This window comes from Loxodonta africana, chromosome 17 (assembly GCF_030014295.1).
Source record: "Loxodonta africana isolate mLoxAfr1 chromosome 17, mLoxAfr1.hap2, whole genome shotgun sequence".
NCBI lineage: Eukaryota > Metazoa > Chordata > Mammalia > Proboscidea > Elephantidae > Loxodonta > Loxodonta africana.
Window position 1 is genome coordinate 14054362 of NC_087358.1, and position 23675 is coordinate 14078036.

The following is a 23675-nucleotide window of genomic DNA, read 5'->3' on the forward strand; positions in this document are numbered from 1 at the left end:
AAGTACTTTACCCTGTATTTAGGCAAATCAATGGTTTTTTTTATGTAACTGACCAGAAAAAAAAAAAAAACAATATTAGTAACTACCTTATTTATTCAAATTTGCTGGTAAAATATGTATTGTTCTGTTTCTAGCTATTTTTACTTAATAATTCTTTGAAATCATTCAATATCAAAACCGCAACTAAATCTGTTGCCATAGAGTCTATTCCAACTCATAGCGACCCTATAGGATAGAGTTTCCAAGGAGCACCTGGTGGATTTGAACTCCCAGGCTTTTGGTTAGCAGCCGTAGCACTTATCCACTATACCATTAGGGTTTCCATTCCACATTAGCATATGTAAATCTGTGTTATATATTGACTGCTATATAATAATACTCCATGGTAAATACACCATAATGAACCTATTCTTTATTCATGAATATTTAGATTTCAGCATAAAATTTGCATTGAAAAAGAAATCCAGTTCTAAACTGATATTAAGAATTGACTAAGCCTTCTTTTTTTTTTTTTCCTACTTGGTTCTCCTTTTTCAAGATTGTTTTAGCTATTCTGGAGTTCCATATAAGTTTGAGGACTGGCTTTTCCAATTCTACAAAGAAGGCTATTGTAATTTTAATAGATATTGCATTGATTCTATAGATTGTTAAGATGTAAAAGTGACATCTTAACAATATTAAGTCTTCTAACTCATGGACATAGGATGTCCTTCCATTTATTTATATCTCCTTTAATGTCTGTCAATAATGATTTATAGTTTTCAGTATGTTTTTCACTTCTTTGAGAAAATTTATTTTTCGATGCTATTGAAAATAGAATTGCTTCCTTGATTTCCTTTTCAGGATGCTCATTGCTGATGTTTAGAACTCTACTAATGTTTGTGTGTCGACCTTGTAACCCACAGAGATAAACTATATATTGGGATAAAAATTTGAGAAACTTGCACCGAATGAAGACTTAATATACAGAATACATAAAGAACTCCTAGCCCTTTGCCATCAAATTAATTCAAACTCATAGCAACCCTATAAGACAGAGTAGAACTACCCCATAGGACAGAGTAGAACTACCCCATAGGACAGAGTAGAACTACCCCCACAGGGTTTCCAAGGAGCAGCTGGTGGATTTGAACTGCCAACATTTTGGTTAGCAGCTGAGCTCTTGACCACTCCACCACCAGGAGTCTAAAGAACTCCTATGATCTAACAATAAAAAGACAAACAACCCAACTGTAAAAGTGAACAAACTAACTGAATAGATATTTCACTAAAAAAGAAATGCAAATAATCAATAAGTACATTAAAAAATGTTCAACACCATCATTCATTAGAGAAATGCAAATCAAAACCACTATAAGATATCAATTCACCTCAACAAAGATGGCTATGATCAAAAAACAAAAATCAACAGGTATTGGCAAGTATGTGGAGAAAATGAACACTCATTCATTGCTGGTGGGACTTTAAAATGGTACAGGCACTGTGGAAAACATTTTGGCAGTTCCTCAAAAAGTTAAACATAAAATTACCATATTATTCAGCAATTTCACTTCTAGGTATATACTCAAAAGAATTGAAAGCAAGAACACTGATACACCAAAATTCATTGCAGCACCATTCACAGCCAAAAGATGGAAACAAATATCCATCAACAGATAAATGGGTAAGCATAATACAGTAGATACATGCAACGGAATATCACTATGCCTTAAAGACAAATGAAATTCTGATACACACCACAATATGGCTGAACCTTGAAAACACTACACTGAGTGAAATAAGTCAGTCACAAAAGGACAGGTATTGTATGATCCCACTTATGTGAAATATCTATAATAGGCAGATGTATAGAGACCAAAGTTTATTAGTAATACCAGAGGTTGGAGGGAGGGAAGGGGGAAAGAGGGAATGAAAAATGGTGTGGTAGTGGAGTCTGACTTCCTCTCTCTTCACAAGGGGGAAGGAGAATCAAAATCAACAGCCCAAGGCTGATTTCTCTGATGCAGAGGTCAGACATGCCTTCTCATCCCGCTGTCTTTATCAGTTCTGACACCAACTGTCTCTTCCACAGCACTCTCTACTTCTCTGCTGGATTCAATAATTCATTGCAATGGACACCTAGAACTCACAGACAATCCTCAGAATTACGGGATTTATTAGGGAAGTAACAGGTTACAATTAAGGCTCAGGAGAACTCACCATACAGTTCTTCCATCAGGACAGACTCTTTACAGCTGTGCTTGCCAGCACACCTCTCTCTGGCCCTAGGCCTTTGTCCTGCTCAGACAAGTGTTACAAAGCTCTCTTAGCCCCTGCCAATATGTTCCCAGAGACACCCCAGGCACTCAGCTTTCTTGATCCATGGGCAGGGAAGCCCACTGCTCCATCTCCTGCTGGTCTCTCCTGCCATGGTTTCTCACCCTTTTCAGGTTTACAGCTTGCTCTCTCTCTTGATCTTCTAGTTCCAGGAGCCTCTCAGCATTACAAGACAATGGTGAAAAAGGCCACACAAAAGTGACCCGTCCCACTACAAGCAGTCATTGCTTAGTGGGCACTGAATTTCTGTTAAGGGTGATGGAAAAATTTGGAAATGGGCAGTGGTGGTGGTTGTATGACATGATGATATCGCAGTCTGCTAACGTAAAGATTTACAGCCTTGGAAACCCTATGCAGCACTTCTACCCTGTCCTATGAGTTGGAATCAACTCGATGGCAGTGCGTTTGTTTTTTGTTTCATTTTGTTTTGTTTAATAGAGTGGAGGAATCCCTGGGTGGTGTAAAAGGTTAAACATTCACTGCTAACTGACTTAACCTGTTTGAGTCCACCCAGAGGCACCTAAAAAGACAGGTCTGCTAATCTGCCTCCAAAAATCAGCCACTGAAAACCCTGTGGAGTACACACATGGGTCTCCGTTAGTCAGAGTCAACTCAACAGCACCTGGGTTGCTTTTTGGTTTGATAAACAGGAGGAAGGGACGGTGTTGGAAGGAGGAGGCCTAAACTGGCAGCAAATGAGAATGCTGAGACTCGCTCACTTTGTCTATTTGAAATATAGACATTTTCCACAGAGAATTCTTGCTAAAATTGTGCTTTGTTTATTCATAGAGAATGAATGAAGTCTTTAAAAAAATCTATTATATAGAAGAAAATATGTTCTTTAAGTAGAAAATACTATCTTTCAAAAATATTTTCTTTTATCGTTGATTTTTCCAGCAATATTTCCTCTTACAAACCAATCCCAAAGAGTCAGGTGAAGAATGAAACAAGGCCTTTGCCTTAATTTCTAAAATCAAATGACATAATATAATTTGGTGTATAATGTAATGTATTCAATATATTTATATATTATATGCTAAATTTTTCACTAATCACCATGGGATTCTCATTAGTCCCTGGAGAAAAATTGTTAATCCACAAAATAGTTCAATTCCAGTTTGAACAGTATGAAAAGCAGAATTTAACTACTGGATCTAAGATTTAAAAAATCGTATTAGCACGAATACTTTAAGAACTGAAAGTGCTATGTATGTTACCACAACTCTCAGTAAAGACAAAAAGAAATATTTAGAAAATATTTATATTTCAAGGTCCCAGGAGCACAACAATAAGGAAAAAAAAAAAAGAGAGAGAAAGAGAGAACACTAGCCATGTGGAGCAAATACTGTGTTTAAATTTAATAACACTTTCTTTCCTCAATAATTTTTTTCTGTGAAATCCAAGAATCTTTACAACATATTCAGAAATGAGCTACAAAATAATCATTTAACATCTCAGGAATATAACCTTTATGATTAATATTGTTTTTTGTGTGCCATCTAGTCAATTCTGACTCACAGTAACCCTATAGGACAGAGTAGAACTGCCCCATAGGGTTTTCTAGGCTGTAATCTTTAAGAGAGATCACCAGGCCTTTTCTTCTATGGAAGCCGCTAGTAGGTTCTTAACGCTGACCTTTAGGTTAGCAGCCAAGAACTTAACCACTGTGTCACCAGGATGCATAATGACCCAAAAATATGTAAACAGTTATTATTACATACATTTATATTTTAAATCAGGAGCCCCGGTGGCACAATGGTTAAGCACTCAGCTGCTAACCAGGTCAGCGGTTTGAACCACCAGCAGCTCTACAGAAGAAAAGACCTGGCAATCTTCTCACGTAAAGATCACAGCCTAGGAAACCCTACAGGGCAGTTCACTATGAGTTGGAATCAACTTGACAGCACACAAGAAAAACAATATATTTTAAATTAATTATAACCTATCACAGTAAACTGAATTTTTTAAATAATGAACTCCATTCGTTTGGTAACTAAGCTATTGCTCTTCACATAGAAAAGACGCATATGTAAGTAAGAAAGGTTAGTATTTTATCTTTTTTTTTTTTTTTGCAGACTGCTTTAAATAAAGTATACTTATAACAGATTCAAATCCAAACACGACACAGAGCCTCATTCTCCTACATTCTGTAATAATCACCAGCATCAGCAAATCCAAGCACTAATCCCAAGCAATTTTATTGATTACTGTCCTGAATTACTTGGGGAGAATTGACGACTTTCTGAAGCTCAGAAGATCACTTGAGAATACAATCAGTTGCAGAAAGCAAAGAAAAGAAATTGTCAAAGAGCTGAAATTCTAGACAGTGAGAAAAAAAGGTAAAAGTTTGAAAACAATAGACAACATACAAATAGAGAGTGCCTCAAATATAAACGTGTCCTCCCACTGTACAGACACCACACACACAGAGACTGTGGTAAGATGGACATAGGAACACTGCTGAGACATGTATCTATCAGTGAATCTTTGCATACGTATTCTCATTTCACCAAATTTCCTCACTTTCTAAATAGTTATAGAGTTAAACTAAAATACAAATGTAAAATATTTGATAAATAAGGCAAATTGGAGAGAAGGTAAATGGTGCATAATTGAAAAAATAGGATCATTGGGTAAGTCAGAGTTAGAAAAGACCGATCAAAACACCACAAAATGCTATTATATTTTTAAATGTCAAAAAAAAAAAAATGAGATTTTCTTACTCCAAGGGAAGGAATTAATGTATACCCGAACCTCTGTGGCAAAGTTAAAATTGAAGTAATCCATTTCTGATTCAGAAAAAGAAAGCAAGGATGAAAGCGGTCATTGTATTTTCACAGACTGCCAAACATAGAATACCTTTTCACTATATCTTCTCCGTTCCAGCAGGGTAGTCCGTCAGCAGCAGCTAATTCATTAACACAAAGCTGATCTGCCAGGCCTCCATAGAATGTCCTGAACAGTCGAAGGCTGTTGATAAATTCTCTGAATGAAAGAACAAAGAAAACAATTAACACCAAAAATCCATAATAAAGTCCAACCTAAATGGTATATATTGCTATGCATAATACTTAGAATGCAACTTTTTTTGTTTTCTGTTTTTGTTTTGGAGTTGCTGGGTGGGCAAACAGTTAATATGCTCCATAAACTTGGAGGTTTGAGTCCTCCCAGAGGTACCTCGGAAGAAAGACCTGATGATCCATGCTGAAAACTGGGCCATTAAAAACCCTCTGGAACGGCAGCTCTGCTCCCACACACATGGGGTTGCTGTGAGTCTCAACTGACTCCATGGCTACTGGTTTGGTTTTGGTACTCGTTTTATTTTCCTATGTATTAAATAATTTTCTAACATTCGAGCCAAAAAATATATTATCCTTTTCAAAAATAATGCAAGTATTCAAATTTATTCTTTGGACAAGTTTTTACTGGTTGTGAATCTTACATTTCTTCAGTTCCAAGAAGCAGTGGATATTACATACACACACACACACAGCCCTCTTCATTTACCCTTTCTAGAACACCCTCGCTAGCTGCTGACGTCTAAACCACGCTAACACTAATTACTAATGTCGGAGGATTACAACATTCTACTTGGTTGCTTATTGATTAAAAGCTTAGTTGACTTGGGTTCTTTGTTTTGTTTTGTTTTTTGCCTATTTAGGTTTTTTTTTTTTTTGATGTCCAAGAACATAAGGTAATATTTCTTTGTTAAATATGAAAAAAAAAAATAAATGTTTCGGAAGCATGGAAATAAAGGTTATTGGAAGGAATAATATTTTAATATATTAAATAAGCTTTTATTATTTTTCTTCCCACACTACTCCCTTCCCCTGATTAATCATGAGAGGGAAATTTCAACAAAAATGTAGACTTTTTTAAAATTTAAAACACCAAGGCTTTTGACTTTTAAAACCAAGGCTTTGGGTTCCCAAGAACTTGAGTTGTAGGATTTCAAAAGATCAAATCCTAAAGGTTTAGTCCTGCATTTTTTGACATAAACAAATGCTTTGGAAAAAAAAGAAATAAAAGAGCCCTACCCTGACATCAACGAGATGTTCTTGGGACCAGAAGGAAGGGGGTGGAGAAAGAAATGGGAGAAGGACAGCAAACTTTAGAAAATTGAAGAACAGTTGAAATGTAACAGTTATGAAACTGCATTCATTCCCTGTTGAATTGTGTTCTGTTTTTACGCGTTGTTTTCTTGCTAGCACAGAAATTATATTACTTACTTACTGCAGAGTTTCCTCTAGTAGAAAATAAGTCCCTCCATAATGGCTGTATTCTCACTAACTGGGTTGCAAGAACAAATACAAATTATCATGTTGCAGCTACTAAAGCAATAATTTAGGAAGTAGACTAGTTCTTTCCTAGAGAAGTGGAGCTTAATGAATGGAAGGATGTGTGAGTCCTAAATTCTGTTCACTATAAATGGCCACTTATTTAGGATTGTAATCTAGAAATACACCCTCTCCTCACTTACTGGCATGGTTAGGTTCCAAAGAACAGGTCATTATGTGAAATCAGCATTATGGGAAAATGGAGGATGACCACATCAGACCCCATATTGGAAGATGATTACATCATTACATAACTTCCTAATATCATCACTACATAACTGCTAAACCACTGAGAATCAAGGCCCCGCCAAGTTGACACATAACTTTAACCATCACAGCCAGCGTTACTCTTACCTCACACCTTGGTGTTTGTTACTGCCAGACATATGGCGTTAATGCACAAAATAGTCGGATAGTAGATTTTTTACTATTGTTGTAAATGCAAAATGTGAGATAATGAAGCAGCTGATAAGTGGGGAGAAGGTGTAAAGAGGCCTGGCAAAATGGCTGGAATATTGAGACCTCCCAATTGACTGTGTAACACTTGAGAGATTTTCCTAATGGACCCAAAATCTCCTACTCCAATCTTGGTCAGCGACACTCTAGTTTCATTTACCCCTTCACAACCAATATATTATATTGGGACAGCTTTATATCTTTCTTTTCCAGTCCTCATCCCCAGCTGATGCCTAATTCAAGTCCTTATCATCTTTTCCTGAAATTACTGCTCTAGGACTATGTATCTTTGCTCTCTTCCCTTTCCAGTTATGTTCCATCCTCCATGAAAGCCAACTTTTAAAACTCAAGTCTGATATTCCACTGATTATGTCACTCACTTGCTTAAAGTCCATCAGTGGCTGCCTATTCTCTATAGCATAAAATCCAAACTTCTTGGAAAAGTACCCTTCTACCTCTCCTGTTTCAACTTCAGCAGCCATCTAAACCATACTCTAGGGTCCCACAAAAGTGAGGTATTTGCTGTTAATTCTTCTCTCTGAAAGAATTGTAACTTTTATTTTATCCTAGAAGATTTCTACTTGTTCAATAAACCATCAACAGTCATTCATGATAAAGTACTAAGCACTACTGATTATCAGGCACTTTTTTTTTTTTTTTTTAATCTTGGCACTAATGGTTCAGGAATAGACAAGACAGTCTCAACATTCTTAAGAAAGCACACTCTGGTGAAAATCCGCAATAAGAGTACAGTGTTAAAAATGTCACAGAGGAGGAATCAGGAAATATCTACAAAAGAAGACAAAACTTCAGTTTTGAAGGCTGTACAAGATATAGGAAAGCAGCAGCCAAATGACTGTCCCATAGACAGAAATGGACAAGCAAAGGTGAAGAGAAAAGAGAATATCATGTGTTCACAGAACTGTACATACTTAGTTTAGCTAGTGGACAGTGTGCTATTGGGAACTGTGATTAGAAGTAGAAAAAGGTCAGATTATCAGCAACCGTACTGATTATCATAAGGTGTTTCAGTTTTATTCAGAAGGCAGTGAGAGTCATTACAAGTTTCCAAGCAAGCAAGTGACTTAACCATCATGGCAACAACGTGGAAATAGAAAAACAGTGAGGTCACTAGGCATCTAAGGCTAAAATACAAGAGGAAAAAAAAGAGAGATGTGCATAAAATCCGCCAGTAAGGATGAGAACAAGTGAAATCTTCTAAAGACATTGGGAAACCAGGATTGACAGGTAAAGTATTTTAGGATAATCTCTTTTTTTCCCCCCTGAGATGACTGTGTGGTGAGGGTATCATTAACTGTGATAAATAAAGGAAGAGAAATACTACCTTCTCAATGTCCCACATTATACTTAGGATTGCCTTTACCCTGTTCAATATCTCCACTCTTCAATGGCACATACCATTTTTAGCATACCATAATAACAAATTTATTATGTTTCATTGTTTGTTATCTCTCTCTTCACTCTAAAATAAAACACCCAGGCAGGTAGGAATTTTTTTTTAATTGTTTTGTTTGTTTTATTCACCATGTATATTACTGAGCTCTGGTGGTGATATATAGTAGACTGAATAATTTTTTTTTTTTAATACATGAGTAAAGATAATTACTAATCAGCAATTAATTCCATTCTCAACATGTTCAGTTTGAGATTTCTTTGAAACATTCCAACGGGAAAATCAAGTAGGACACTACGTTTCAAACTTAATATTTAAAATCATCACCTCAGGGTCTTATCAAAATGCAGGTTTGATTAAGTAGTTTTGGGTCAGGGCCCAAGACTCTACGTTTCAAAGAAACAGGCAGATGATGCTGGTGCTGCTGTTACAGGGACCAGGAACATCACAGAAGTTTGCTGTTGAATATACGTCCTTGGAACTTTGTGGACTGGACATGGCATATGGGATTTATCATCCATAGAGAAGGTGACTGGAGCTGTGGATATGACTGAAATCTTTCAGGAAGATAATATACAGTGAAGCCAAAGAACTCAAGTAGGAAGAGCAAAAGAACAAAAGCTTTAAAGTTAAAGAGTTACACATACAAAAGAATGATGGAATTTTAAATGAGAGAGGTTCTCCACAGTGTAAAAAGTCATCATGAGAACTTAAGTAAAATACCGAAAATGTCTAGATGTGGAGTGATAGACTCCAGACTGTAATATGTTGAGCATTAAGTAGTGGGTTGAAAACTGAAGTGGAGAATTCTAACAAAGAAAATGGAAGGAGTTTTGTTTGTGCATATAATTGTTCGGTGGCTGCAACAATGGGCTCAAATGTAGCAGTGATTGTGAGGATGACGCAGGACTGAGCCGCATTTCATTCTGTTGTACACAGGGCCACTACGAGTCGGAACCGCCTTGATGGAGCCTAACAACAACATGCTTCTTCAAATATGGAAGAGACTTGAAAACATTTGTGTGTGGAGGGGAAGGACATAACAAGGATGTGTAGTCATTAGCTTGTTCTCAAATATTCCAATTCTCTACCTCCTGGGCAAACAACCCCTTTGGAGTTACTTTTGGCCATGTGACTTACTTTGGGTTCTAGTAAGTGTATGCAGAAGTGATGTGCGTCCCTTCCAGGTGTAAGACTTAAGAACCAATGTGGTTTTGCCAGTTTCTGTGCCCTCTACCACGGTGACTGACAACGCTTCAGATGGAGGCCATTCTGTCATCCTGGGTCCTGAAGGAAAGGCAACTTAAGCAGCACCCCGAACTGATATGAAATGGGCATAGAGTGTGAAGTCTATATACGTTAAAGTCGTTTGCTACCACGTCATAACTTAGTCTCTTCTGGCTGGTGCAATGACAAGAAAATTAATAATTGATAGAACACAAATTCTGAGGAGAGAAAGCAAGGATAAATGAAAACAGAGTGGTTAGCTGTGCACTGCAGCAAAGTTTGAGACTTAAGTAATGAAAGATGAGATAAGTTTTGGTTTGTGAGGATTGAAATTTGAGGGGATATCCTACTTTGGAACTGTATTCCACATTTGGCAGTTTTTACGTCACAGGAACTGAGATATGTGTTGCAAAAAGTGGTTGCATTGAAGAGCTAGGGGATTTATATATGAAAAAAATATAAAAATTAATTGGTGAGAAATAAAAGGGTTAAGATACCAGTCACCTTAGTGACTGCAGATAAGGCAAAAAGACATATCTACCACCACACAGCCAAGTAACGTCGATCCTATTACAAGAATCCAGACCTCAGCTCCCGAATCAGTGCTTGGTCCACTACACACCATGCCTCTTTTTCCAGTTCTACATGCACTGTCTCAATGAATGAAGTATTATATTTTCTGGATGATGCAAAACCTAACTTGCTGTGAGAGTAACTATATCCATACTTAGTTTTCTGTAGTCACAAGAACACTTTTGGTTGCTCATCCTGGGCTTCAGATATCTCTAGAACACGGAAATCGAATATAACTAATAAGAGTAACAGTTTGACCATATTTAAATAAAAATAAGAAAATGTTCCTTGTCAGAGTATCCATGAGAAGCCAATAAATATAATAGGGCCATATACGAATTTATAATTTGTTACTTGGGTTTGCAACAGTCTAACAAATGCTCTCCTTGCCTCTAGTTTTGCCGGCCTTCTCCCACCCATTCCCATCACTGCAATCCCCAGGGTGTAAACAGAATTGGCTTCTGAAGTCTGCCACATCACTTTTCTCCTTAAAAATCCTAAACAATTTAGATAAAATCTCATATCAAGCACAAAAATTTTCTACCCTTCACTCCATTTTCTTTTTTTTCTCCGTAGACTCATCCTATGAATGTCCTGCTTTCTGCAACACACAGACCCCCAGTCATAAACCACAAACATATAATTGCATCACACAAAATATCTCAACGTTTACTGAACAAGATTCCAGGCTTAGCGCATGCAAGTTCCTCCACCCAAATATGCCTTCTCCTCCATCTTCACGCTCCCAATCTTCTACTCATCCTTCAAGACCCAGCTTAAAGCTTACCTTCTCCCCAACTTCTTCCCTAACCTACCTATCCAGAGTTTGTTGGTTCCTCCTCAATTCTCATGCAGCACTTGTATTATGGCCTTTGCTATCTGGTATTACAATTCCTCTGTTTGTATGGTTGTTTCCCAGAGTAGAGGACAGGTTTGGAACCCAAGAGGCACTCAAAAAATTCTGGTTGAATTGGCCCTAGATGCAGTCTTAGTTTTTAGCACCTTCCAGAATTACAAGCTAGTACAAGAAATGTATTATAAAAGATAAGATGATCATTCAACCTCCTTACATTATTCTTAAAGTGCCTTGGGAAACACTAAACCAAGGTGCCCACTCCTAGATTGTAAAAAAATATCAGATAGACTTTCCTGTTGTGTCTCATTAGAAATTGGAAGAAATCTGAAGGGCAGGGCTGGAGGCAAGCTGTGCCAGATTCCGCCAAACAGACACAAGAACAGCTCCTGTGTATATGTGATGCTGAAATTAATACATAGTGACATATTACTACTTCATCACATTGCTGTGTAAGACAGCTATCATAATTAGTACATCATAGATGTATGTATATTAGGAAAACAGAAAGAACCTTAGAGATTATCTGGTCTAGTAGTTATCAGTTATAGTATCACATTATAATCATGAGGGAAACATTTAAACTGTACAGAGCCTGGGTCTCTCCCTCAGACATTCTGTGATGGGACCTGGACATCAGAGTTTTCTCAAACTATCCTAATGTGTAGCCAGGGCTAAGACCCAGTGATTTAGTTCAACGTTCTTGTTTTATAATTAAGGAAACTGAGAACCAGAGGAGTGAAAGGACTCGTGAAAAGTAACTGAGCTTGTTATCATGTAGTCAGGTACTATATCTTTGCTAAATTAATAGCTAATAAAAAATGAATCACTTAGCAATGTCTGGCTGGTATTAGCTGTTAGATAAATCGAAGTTGAATGAATCTTTAAATAGGAGACTATTTTCATCTGCTTTTAAAATTTCACAGAAATTATCACATTTTCAAAAATATATACTTATTAATAGATTATTATACTGGAAAACACAGCTACATCACTCCTGCCAAAATCTGCACTTCAGTTGCAGTCTGTTCAGACAGGGTTGAGCTATGTATGCCTGGAAGTTCCGGTGTGGGAAGCCGAGAGCAGAGTGAATGCCAATCACTGGTAACGACCAGCTCCACGCACTGTGAGCACACAGTAAAGTAGAAAAAGGCTATTGCACAATTGCTCGTTCACAGCCTGCAGACTTGTTTGCTCTGGGCTTACTTGAAGGCAAGGGTGAAACATGGATTAGCATAGTTATTGCTTCATTGCTTCCCATGCCCTTGAGACCAGCAGTGCCAGAAAGGTCTCCTGATATATCACATGACAAAAAATATATAAAAGGAAATGCAATCCGCACTCAAGTTGTCATTTCTAGTTTTGTTGACATAGGAATGTCCAGTTACTACTGTCAAAATGAGCAACATTTCCTCTTGGCTGTACCATTATAATTTACTTCAATCATTGTTCATTATAAAAGTAACATATATATTTGCCAGTAGTAAAATAATAAAAAGGAACATGAAGTACAAGTTATTATCTTTCCCTCCATAATCTTTTCATTCCTCCCTCCTGAGGTAACCAATGTTAACAGTCTGGTATGTATCTTTGTTAAACTTTCTCTATATGCATACTAACAAGCAAACCATAGGTAGATAGATAGTAGGTAGGCAGGTAGGTAGGTGGGTGGGTGGGAGGTGGATGGAAGGATGGAAGGATGGAGGGATGGGTGGGTGGGTGGGTGGGTCAGTGGGTGGATGGATGGACGGATGGACGGATGGACGGATGGATGGATGGATGATACAGACAGATAGATGATACATAGTTGATACATAGATGGAGGAGCCCTGGTGGTACAGTGGTTAAAGAGCTTGGCTGCTAACTGAAAGGTTGATGGTTCGAACCCACCAGACACTTCATGGGAGAAAGATGTGGCAGTCTGCTTCTGTAAAGATTTACAGCTTTAGAAACCCTATAGAGCAGTTCTAGTCTATCCTATAGGGTTGCTATAGCCAGAATCAGCTGGACGGCAATGGGTTTTTTATACATAGATGAGTCATAAAAAAAAAAAATGATGATAGATATATATTGTCTTTTGTTGCTTATTAATATGTAAATGTGTATAGATGTGTGTGTGTAAGTTTTGATTTTATTTTACAAAATTGGGTATACAGTATATCATGAACCCTTTCAAGTTAATAAATACAAGCCTTTCTAATTTTTACATAGCTGTATACTATTCCATAACCTGGTTATAACAACACTAGCATAATCCATCAAAACATTCCACTAAGCTAATTTACCTTTTAATTTGTTACTCAGACATACGTATTCCTCATACGAATGGTTTGAAGAGTGGTAACCATATAAGTTTCAAACTTTGCTGACCTTCTAGGGAGCTGTTTGCATTTAAGCATATGGCTCTAATCGACATTTGATTTTGCATTTCATTTAATTAGACATTGCTGGAAACAGAGCTAGGTTCAAAAGGCATACCTCTTAATCTTATGTTCTCATCTAGTGGGAATTTGTTTCAATTTGAAAACACTTAGAAATTGTCACATATTGCACTTCTTTGTTTCACTGAACATGATATAAAAGAGACTGTTTTTAATGTGGACGAAAGCTAATTATCTGGAGAAGAATTAGAGAAGAGTTTTATTTGCAAATAGAGCTTTTCTCTGTGGAATGTGTCAGACCACACGTTTCTTTATTTAATGACATACATCGATTTTCTTTTTCTTTTTTTTTACTGCTAAAGTCAGTCCACACATAATACAGAACTCAGATTAAAAGCTGTGCCTAGCACACTGCTTGAAAATATCTGTAGTACAAAGGTCAAATGTGCAGTTGGGTAGTTAATGGCCTGAGGCAAAGTTAAGGTTAATGTAGCACTAATGAGCAGGCTCAACGCTGTAGAGATGTCCGACCACAGCTGTCAAGCAGCAGACATTTAAAATGTCAGTCTCCTGCACAGCAGAGGAAATACATAATTACATGTTTCTAGATAAGAACTATTCTGCTATTCTGCATCCATATTTAATCACTTAACCTTATTCTCACCTAAGCTGTTCTGTCTAAATCTTTAGAAAACTACTTAGATTTCAGTTCTACAGCAATAACAATTCTCATTATAAATACTTGAAAATAATTACGTTTATAGGGTTAGGTTTTCTAGAAGGAGAGTTGAAATCTAGTTTATTGAGCCCTTTCTATGTAGACTTTTGGATATGTGGAAAGATGGGATGAGAGGGTGAATATATCACAGAAAAGCAATGCAGTATGTGGCAATGGCCACATTTATCAGTAATGTAAATGTGTTTCAAGCATATTGCATTCATATCTGATTAAAAAGAAAGCATTTTTTCTTCTAAAAGAGTAACTCATAAAGTCTGCTCTTTGAACCCCACCTGAACCCATGGCTTGTTAGGATATTTGTGACCTATGGATTGACACCATTCTCAGAGAGAAGGTTTTTTTTTTCCCCCTGACTAAATGATTCCACATTTTTACCTATGCATAGGAAGTACTCTGAGGCTTGTTCAAGCAACGTGGTTTCCCATTCGTTAGAGGGCTTACTGTGCTTTCTCACTGAAGCTACAGGGGTTAATATGAGTGGGGTGTTGGGAACAACTGGGAAAGTAATTGGAAGGAGAAATGGAAAGAAGCTCTGAAAATATGCTAATATCCTCAGAGACTGCTTGGAGAGGATTCTTCTCCTGACAGGCGCTAGGTGTTTAAACTCTCTGGTGATAATTTTATACTAGTCCTGAGCTGGTAGTTTGTAGCCAACTATACACAAAATGGCATCCCAGAGTGGTGCAAACAGCTAACATACTCAGCTGCTAACCAAAAGGTTGGAGCTTCAAGTTTACCCAGACACACCTCAGAAGAAAGACCTGGTAATTTACTTCTGAAAAATCAGCCTTTGAAAACCCTACAGAGCACAGTTCTACTCTGACACACATGCGGTTGCCATAAGTCGGAACGGACTCCAGGGGGAAAAGACAATAGGATAAGGTGCCTCCGTTCCTCATTTTACAATGACACTCTAACCCAGCACGTTACTATTAAAGGTCCTAGTTTAAAAACATCCTTTCTGAAAGCATTCTCTAGTAAAAACAGTAATTCAAATCTGTCATCAAAACTAGTTTTTCAAAACTATCTCTAATATTGTTTTCCCATGTTACTCATTTGTGAAAATAAATGCTGGATCAAGTATCCAAAACTTAAAAGAAATCAGATAGTATTAAGGAAATCGAGCATCCATCTTCCTACCTTCTCTACCTTCTACAATTTTTGTTCATTTTAATAAAATCATGCAATTATTTATCCAGTTCCATTGGCTTAAGGAAGCATGTTATCAGTTTTTCAATGGAAAAAAAAAATGTCTAGGACAAGATTAGGTCAAAACCAACATGGGGGTTATGAGGCAAATGGAATATATAAAAATCTAACGGTTCTAATATAAGTCAATAAAGAATCATTATTCAGTTGCCTATGTATTGAAACTTAGCATTTTTAGCTCAAATCTTGAATATTCCTCTCTTTTGCATAATGTATTTTCTGTGGTTGCTTAACTATGATCTTTACGACTTAGAAGACAAGAGGACATATTCTGAACAGTATTTTTGTCTCTCAGAATCAGAACAACGTTAATAAAATACTTCCCATTTAATGATCTGCCAACCATTGGGATGCTTTCTACTTCCTTCTGGTTTTATTTTTCCCCCCTTTTTGCTACTGCAGTCAGATATTCCTGGCCAACTCCATCCACAAATCCATCTGATTGGTGGATATTATATGTCTGGTTTAAATTGTTCTTGCTTGCATTCTTGGCTAGCATATATCCTTCAGTCCAAATACTTGTGCTCCTAGACTCCCAAATAAAGATAGGCTTTAGGATCAGGAAATCTATAATTACCAGGGTTCAAAGAAAATGAAACATTTTCATTTTATTTGTATTTTTTTTGTAATTCTCATTTTGGAAAAAAAATGCCTTTTATATTAAATGTAATCCAAGTATTATTTTATTCATGATTTCCAAAGGTTGACATAGAATGTATAATCACTGTCACTGACTTGTGACATCTAAAATATTTTCCATGTAATTGGAATTAAAGTTGTAGTTCTTCCCATTATGATTATTCGTTTACATAAGGTTTAGCTTACATGAAAAACGCAGACAAGCATAATACAACGAAATTACAAATCCTTTGGTTTACTCTCAAGACTCAATTTGCAGAACCCAAAAGTTATAATCTACTACCCATCTGTTGGAAACCCTAGTGGCATAGCGGTTAAGTGTTTCGGCTGCTAACCAAAGGGTCGGCAGTTCGAATCTGCCAGGCGCTCCTTGGAAACTATAGGGCAGTTCTACCCTGCCCTATAAGGTCGCTATGAGTCAGAATCGACTCGATGGCACTGGGTTTTTTGGTTTTACCCGTCTGTCAGTTTGTAATACTGTGGCAGCTTGTGTGTTGCTATGATTCTGGAAGCTATGCCACCAATATTTCAACTACCAGCAGAGTCATCTGTGGTGGAGAGGTTTTAGCACATCTTCTAGACCAAGAGAGACAAAAAAAAAGGTTTAGCAATTTACTCCTGAAAACTAGCCAGTGAAAACCCTATGGATCACAACAGAATGTAGTGTTGAAGGATCAGCCCAATGTAAGAAGGCCCTCAAAATACACAGTGTCCACAGGGGACTTGAGCACACCAACAACCATGAAGATGGTGCAGGATCAGGCAACATTTTGTTCTGTTGTACATGCAGTTGCTATGAGTTGGAGCCAACTCATTGGCAACTAGTAAGGACAAAGGTCTAGTATTCCATATATTAACAAGATTCATACCAAAAGTGCATGAAACCAACACAGCAAAAGCAGTGCCTTAGACCTGTTGATCAGACAGAATGAATCATATTTTTGAGAGGGAAACTTAATCTGAAAGCCTCCAACTCTACTGATATGAGCCCAAACACAAAAATAATTATCTTGAAACTTCCTTCAATCTTTCGTCGGTTACATTTCCAACCAAAAGAAACCACAAATGATTCTAGAGGTCATGGTGAAGTTGTGTGCCCTGGAAATGGTTGAGCGGATTTGTTTCTTGGAGTGAAGACACAAAGGAAAAAAGAAAGCAGTGCCTCTACCAAAAGACATAATCCTCTCAGAAACACATTTCTTCTACTATTTTGAAGACAACTGTGCAGAAATTGGCAGTTCTGTTTTTGTTCAACATGCAACTAGATAAATATTAATATCACTTGATGATGCCTGCTCCTCATTCTCTGCTTTTATATGTATGCCTCCTTTAGAAACTTCAGGTGTCATTCGTATATTTTAACTGGTGGAAATGTTCTTGACCATGCAAAATAAAGTAAAAGAAAGTGCTTGGTATTCTTGATGTAGATGAAGTACCATAATGCCTCTAAGCAAAAATTAATTTTGCTACTTTAGTAAAAGAACTAAGCTTCACCCGTCATCCTAGTTTATGCACCATAGATTCTACTAAAAATTCTGAAATAACTTTATACACTGTAAAGAAAATCATCAGTTTCAACATGGTAGGTCCTTAAATCTCTACCCCTGCAAGAAATGAGTGTGAAAAAATGGGAGCTAAATTTGAAGTACTTCTCAGTTATTCAGGTGTTCACCGTCCTTTTGAAGGAAAAAATTAGATGATTCATTATTTTTGAGAAAATAAAAAGGAAACATAGCCTCAGAAATAGTATACACGGAAATTTTCATTCTCAATTTGGTATGTGGGGTAGAGAGATATTTGAAGCCATATAAATGAGGTACAGCACTACCAAACCAAAAGCCATTGTCATAGAGTCAATTCCAATCTATTTCAATGCCAATTCATTGTTGCAAAGAGTACAACCACATTCCATAAAGTTTTTAAGGCTGTGTCCTTTCAGAAAGAGATCTCCAGGTCTTTCTTCCAAGGCATCTCTGGGTGGACTCAGACTGCTAACCTTTTAGTTAGTAGTCAAACACTTAATGGTTTCCACCACCCAAAGACTCCTTACCATCCTACAGTCACCATTACAAACATTATTGAAAAGCCTATAGCTCATCAAGCAAAGCTGCTAATAAAAAAAAAAGGGGGAGGTTTTGGAGAACCAGTTTGAAACTTATTTAAAGGTCATTCTTCCTTTGGCTGAAAAAAAATACATATCTTGTTATTCTTTCTATAGTAAGAAATTTGGGGAGACTTATTCACTTCAAATTGATATGCTCAATAGTCCACATTGCAAATTAACTTGAGGACACATTATAGAGCATAATGGAACATAAATAGAACTTGAAGAGCATAAGATAAATAAAAAAGATAAATCTCATGCCCCCTAAAATAAGCCTGTCCTTGTCAAGGCAAACAAGGCATGAGAGCTCTAATTGCAGCCAGTGATAGATAAATATGTTTTGGTTTTTTTTTTTTTACAATTTTCAATAATCGTTACCATTAAAACAAAAAGTGAGTCTCTGTTGAGTACCACATACATGTGCACATAGCCAGATCTAAGACCAGTCACAACTTCAACAACTACTAGTTCATGACAAATAGTGGAAGCCATCTCTCCCTCCAGCACAATTAAGGTTTAGTATTAGTTTAATTTCCACTGTTTGGATTCAGTGGAAGATATTGCATGCAGTGGCCATTCATTTTTTCACAAATGTCTAGAAAGAAAGAGCAAATTCATTTTGGAAAAGACTTTTTTTTTTTTTTTTACTATCAGTTTGAGGTGGAGCAAATTGTTTTAAAAAATTTTTGCATGAATTTTTTTTTTATGAACTTTTCCGGGGGGAAGTTTTCATCACATTCCCAGTAGGATATTTGACTCTCTCCCCACCTCCACCCCACCAGAAAAAGGTTAGGAACCACTGGCCTAAACTTTTGCCATATGTTTGCTCTGCCTTCTGGCATTCATTCTCCCTGTGTGCCTGGTTTCTGACCTCCTGCAGGTTCTGACCTTCATTATTCATGGAGGTCATGACTCTGGCCTGCCTTGCAGCTCCTGTTCCCTGGGCACCCGGCCTCTCACTTCCCCTCCAAAGCCTGGCCTTGGTCTGCCCTGCTCTGCAAGCTCTCACCACCACCACGAGCTAAGCAGTGTTTTAAATTAAACAGAAATTTCCTCATCAAAGGGAACATGACCTTTATTTCAGTAAATGAAACTTACAGGTAATAAATAATAATGGCACCTCAAAGAAGCACTAACTTCCTTTTAGGAAATAGATAGTAAATTACTTTCTCTAGCACTATAAGTGATACTAAAATTTTCTCAAACAGTCGACTTTTCTGACCTGTGAATATTTTTATTCACTAAATATTAGTATACACAATTCATCATTAATCCTTGTACATTAACACAGATTTACCCATATAAATGCACAAACACACACATCTAGAATTTTAAAAATTAATGAATTTTGGTTTCATGCATAAAGCATCCTGCCAGATCAGATTTGTGTATATAACTATCAATTCGCGTGTTTTAAGTTAACATCCTATTTATTCACGTATGTTTCCTGCAAACATATTCTACCTATCTCACTAATAATCCTAGCAATATTAACTATTCTTCATTCAATATTGTTCAAAATATGTCCAAAACTTTTTCCCAATTTTAATTATTTTCCAGCACTTCACTATGTTTCTTTGTGATGATGTACAAGCTGACAATCTGTTTTAGTAGGCGGCCACTTCAGGAATCAGAATCATCCCCTGCCTCATTCTTCCCCTTAACCTATGAATTTAAAGTACCCTCTTTAGTTCCCATTCTCAATAAAGAAAATTATTAAATGTTCAAAGTAATAAAAATGTCCACTCAAATCAATCTTCAATAAACATATTAGAAGAAAACGAAAATCCCAGATGATACAATATGCCAATTTAGTTCTGTCGAGAAAAACAAAAACCAGCAAAACAATTTAAATTATATTTCATTTCAAACACTAAAAATTCAGTATTTCTAAATATTCCCTATTTACCACATTGACATCAAAATCCTCTCTAATATTAAATATTATATACGTGTGTGTGTGTATATACATATATATACAATGTACGCATATATACATTTTTTTACTTAGTGCCTAGGACAGTTTTCTGTTACCCAAATACACACCATGCGTGCAGCCAGGCCTGTTAATTGGCGTATGCTTAAACGGCAGGCTTGGCTAATTGGAATGCTTGCTGCAGAACAGATAGGGCTCTGGTGTTGAGACTCTGTCTTAATTTATTGTCCTGGGGTTTTCCTAATTACTCACTTAATTGGCACAGCCACACCACTTTGAAATAGTAATGTACAGCTAATTATCACCAATTTAAGCATCCTAATAGCTTATTCTTATCAGCTATCTTCAAGAAATCAAGCAGGGAACAGGAACTGCCACAGGGAAATCACTCTGCCTGGGCTGGTTTAGACAACTATATGAGTGCAATGTCTGTTACAGCTGTGCTGATTTAGTTTCTGCCAAAAATAAAGCAAAACACTGATGCTTTGCTCAAGTGATTAAAGGAGCAGTAGCTCTTCCTTGCCTTTCTCAACCTTTGGAGACCTTTGTCACTAGTCTGTTATTCAATTGCTCAGAGTCTTCAATTACCTCATCATTACCATGCTTTGTAAATAGAAAAAATATATATATATTTTAAACTGAATCAGCACAAGTATGTTTCCAAAATGCAATCAAAAGAATTCAACACTATGGTTTAGCTCCCTTCATCAACCAAGCTAAAAGAAGACTGACATCGTCCACGAGAATGTCAGAAGACACTCTGAAACTTGCTTTTGAACGTGGAGTAGCTAAAGCGAATGGAAGAAATGATGAAGTAAAAGAGCTGAACAGAAGACTTCAAAGGGCAGCTTGAGAAGACAAAGTATTATAAAATGAGCAAAGACCTGGGCATTTCTCAGCATTTCTAAAGCTAAAAGAACTTAAAGAAAAATTCATTCCTCAAAGTGCAATACTGAAGGATTCTATGGGCAAAAGAAGATGGAAGGAATACACACAGTCACTATGCCAAAAAGAATTGGTCAACATTCAACCATTTCAGGAGGTAGCATGTGATCAGGAAACAACAGTACTGAAGGAAGAAGTCCAAGGTGCACTGAAGGCATTGGCAAAAAACTAGGATCCAAGAATTGACGGAGTACCAATTGAGATGTTACAACAAATGGAAGTGCTCACTTGTCTATGCAGTGCTGGAAGTGGTCACTCGTCTATGCCAAGAAATTTGGAAGACAGCTACCTGGCCAACCAACTGGAAGAGATCCATTTTTATGACTGTTCCTAAGAAAGGTGATCCAACCGAATGCGGAAATTATCGAACAACATCATTAATATCACATGCAAATAAAATTTTGCTAAAGATCATTCAAAAGCAGCTGCGACAGTGTACCAACAGGAAACTGCCAGAAATTCAAGCTGGACTCAGAAGAGGATATGGAACCATAGATATCATAGCTGATGTCTATTCAATCCTGACTGGAAGCAGAAAAAGATGTTTACATGTGTTTTATCGACTATGCAAAGGCATTCAACTATGTGGATCATAGCAAATTATGGATAATATTGCAAAGAATGGGAATTCCAGAATGCTTAACTGTAATCATGAGGAAACTGTACATAGATGAAGGGCAGTCGTTTGAACAGAACAAGGGGATAATGTGTGGTTTAGAGTCAGGAAAGGTATCAGGGTTGTATTCTTTCACCGTACCTGTTCAATCTGTATACTGAGAAAATAATCCAAGAAGCTGGAATATATGAAGAAGAATAGGGCATCAACAAAAGGTTAGAAAGGGGACTATAAAGAGAAACATCTATAAGATAGGATATTATATTTCTGCCTTAGTTTATTATTATTTTGCACTAATTTTAGGTATCTTTTCAAATTCAGACATCTCTAGGTAGAGTTCCCTAGAGGTAGTGCCTGAGACTGGAAGTTGGATACATATGTTTCATTGAGGGGGTGTTCTTAAGAGAAAGAGAGTGAAGGAAGCAGGACAGCGCAGCGAGGAAGGGGTTAAGCAGAGGAGTGTTCTCAACTTCAGCCAGGTTCCACAGGAAGTGCTAAAGGATGAATTTCACCACAAATTTAGCCCAACTTCAGCAAGCCTACAGGACACCACGCTGATGATAAAATTTCAGTCATGTCATCCTGGGTACATGTCTCTGGTGGAGAACAGCACTGCCATTTCAAGGGCTTGGCAATTCCACTGAACTTCTAAATGTCCAGCGGTCTGGAACTTGTTGAGATAGCCCTCTAAACGTAAAAGGCAATTGCCTGCCTATAGCAGAACTTAACACTCAGGAAGAGGCACAATGCTTTTCGGGTCCTTTCGCTTACTGGACAAAACCTGTTACACTCTTGGTGTTGCCCTAACCCATTTTGTGTAGCCCAGTAGTGCTTTTATATGAGAAAGAAAATGCTCTGTAGCAAATTAGGCTGTTGGACAAGCTGCTCTGACATTCAGTCCAGATGACCCAGTTCATGCATTCAATGGGGCTTGAAGAGCTTGTGGTAAATAAGGCTGCTGTATAGAATGTCCGGAAAGCGCCCCCCCCCCGCCCTTAGAAGAACCATAGTATAGACATGCCCCATTTTTTTTTAATAATTTTTATTAAGCTTTAAGTGAACGTTTACAAATCAAGTCAAAAGGTCACATATAAGCTTATATACACCTTACTCCATACTCCCACTTACTCTCCCCCTAATGAGTCAGCCCTTCCAGTCTCTCCTTTTGTGACAATTTTGCCAGTTTCTAACCCTCTCTACCCTCCCATCTCCCCTCCAGACAGGAGATGCCAACACAGTCTCAAGGGTCCACCTGATACAAGTAGCTCACTCTTCATCAGCATCTCTCTCCTACTCATTGTCCAGTCCCTTCCATGTCTGATGAGTTGTCTTCAGGAATGGTTCCTGTCCTGGGCCAACAGAAGGTTTGGGGACCATGACCACTGGGATACCTCTAGTCTCAGTCAGACCATTAAGTCTGGTCTTTTTATGAGTATTTGGGGTCTGCATCACACTGATCTCCTGCTCCCTCAGGGGTTCTCCGTTGTGCTTCCTGTCAGGGCAGTCATCGGTTGTGGCCAGGCACCATCTAGTTCTTCTGGTCTCAGGATGATGTAAATCTCTGGTTCATGTGGCCCTTTCTGTCTCTTGGGCTCATAGTTATCGTGTGACCTTGGTGTTCTTCATTCTCCTTTGATCCAGGTGGGTTGAGACCAATTGATGCATCTTAGATGGCCACTTGTTAGCATTTAAGACCCCAGACACCACATTTCAAAGTGGGATGCAGAATGTTTTCATTATAGAATTATTTTGTCAATTGACTTAGAAGTCCCCTTAAGCCATAGTCCCCACACCCCTGTCCTTGCTCCGCTGACCTTTGAAGCATTCAGTTTATTCTGGAAACTTCTTTGCTTTTGGTCCAGTACAGTTAAGCTGACCTTCCGTGTATTGAGTATTGTCCTTCCCTTCACCTAAAGTAGTTCTTATCTAC

The 23675-nt window shown here is 37.5% G+C and overlaps 1 protein-coding gene across 1 annotated transcript in view; it reads right to left on the reverse strand.

Moving 5' to 3' along the window:
- The window catches only part of GPC5 (glypican 5), an 815401-nt gene that overhangs the window by 430060 nt on the left and 361666 nt on the right, over positions 1-23675 (reverse strand). The window contains exon 5 of the mRNA XM_023547271.2: positions 5176-5301. Coding sequence (XP_023403039.2) covers positions 5176-5301 — 126 coding nt within the window. The remainder of the gene's footprint in view (positions 1-5175; positions 5302-23675) is intronic.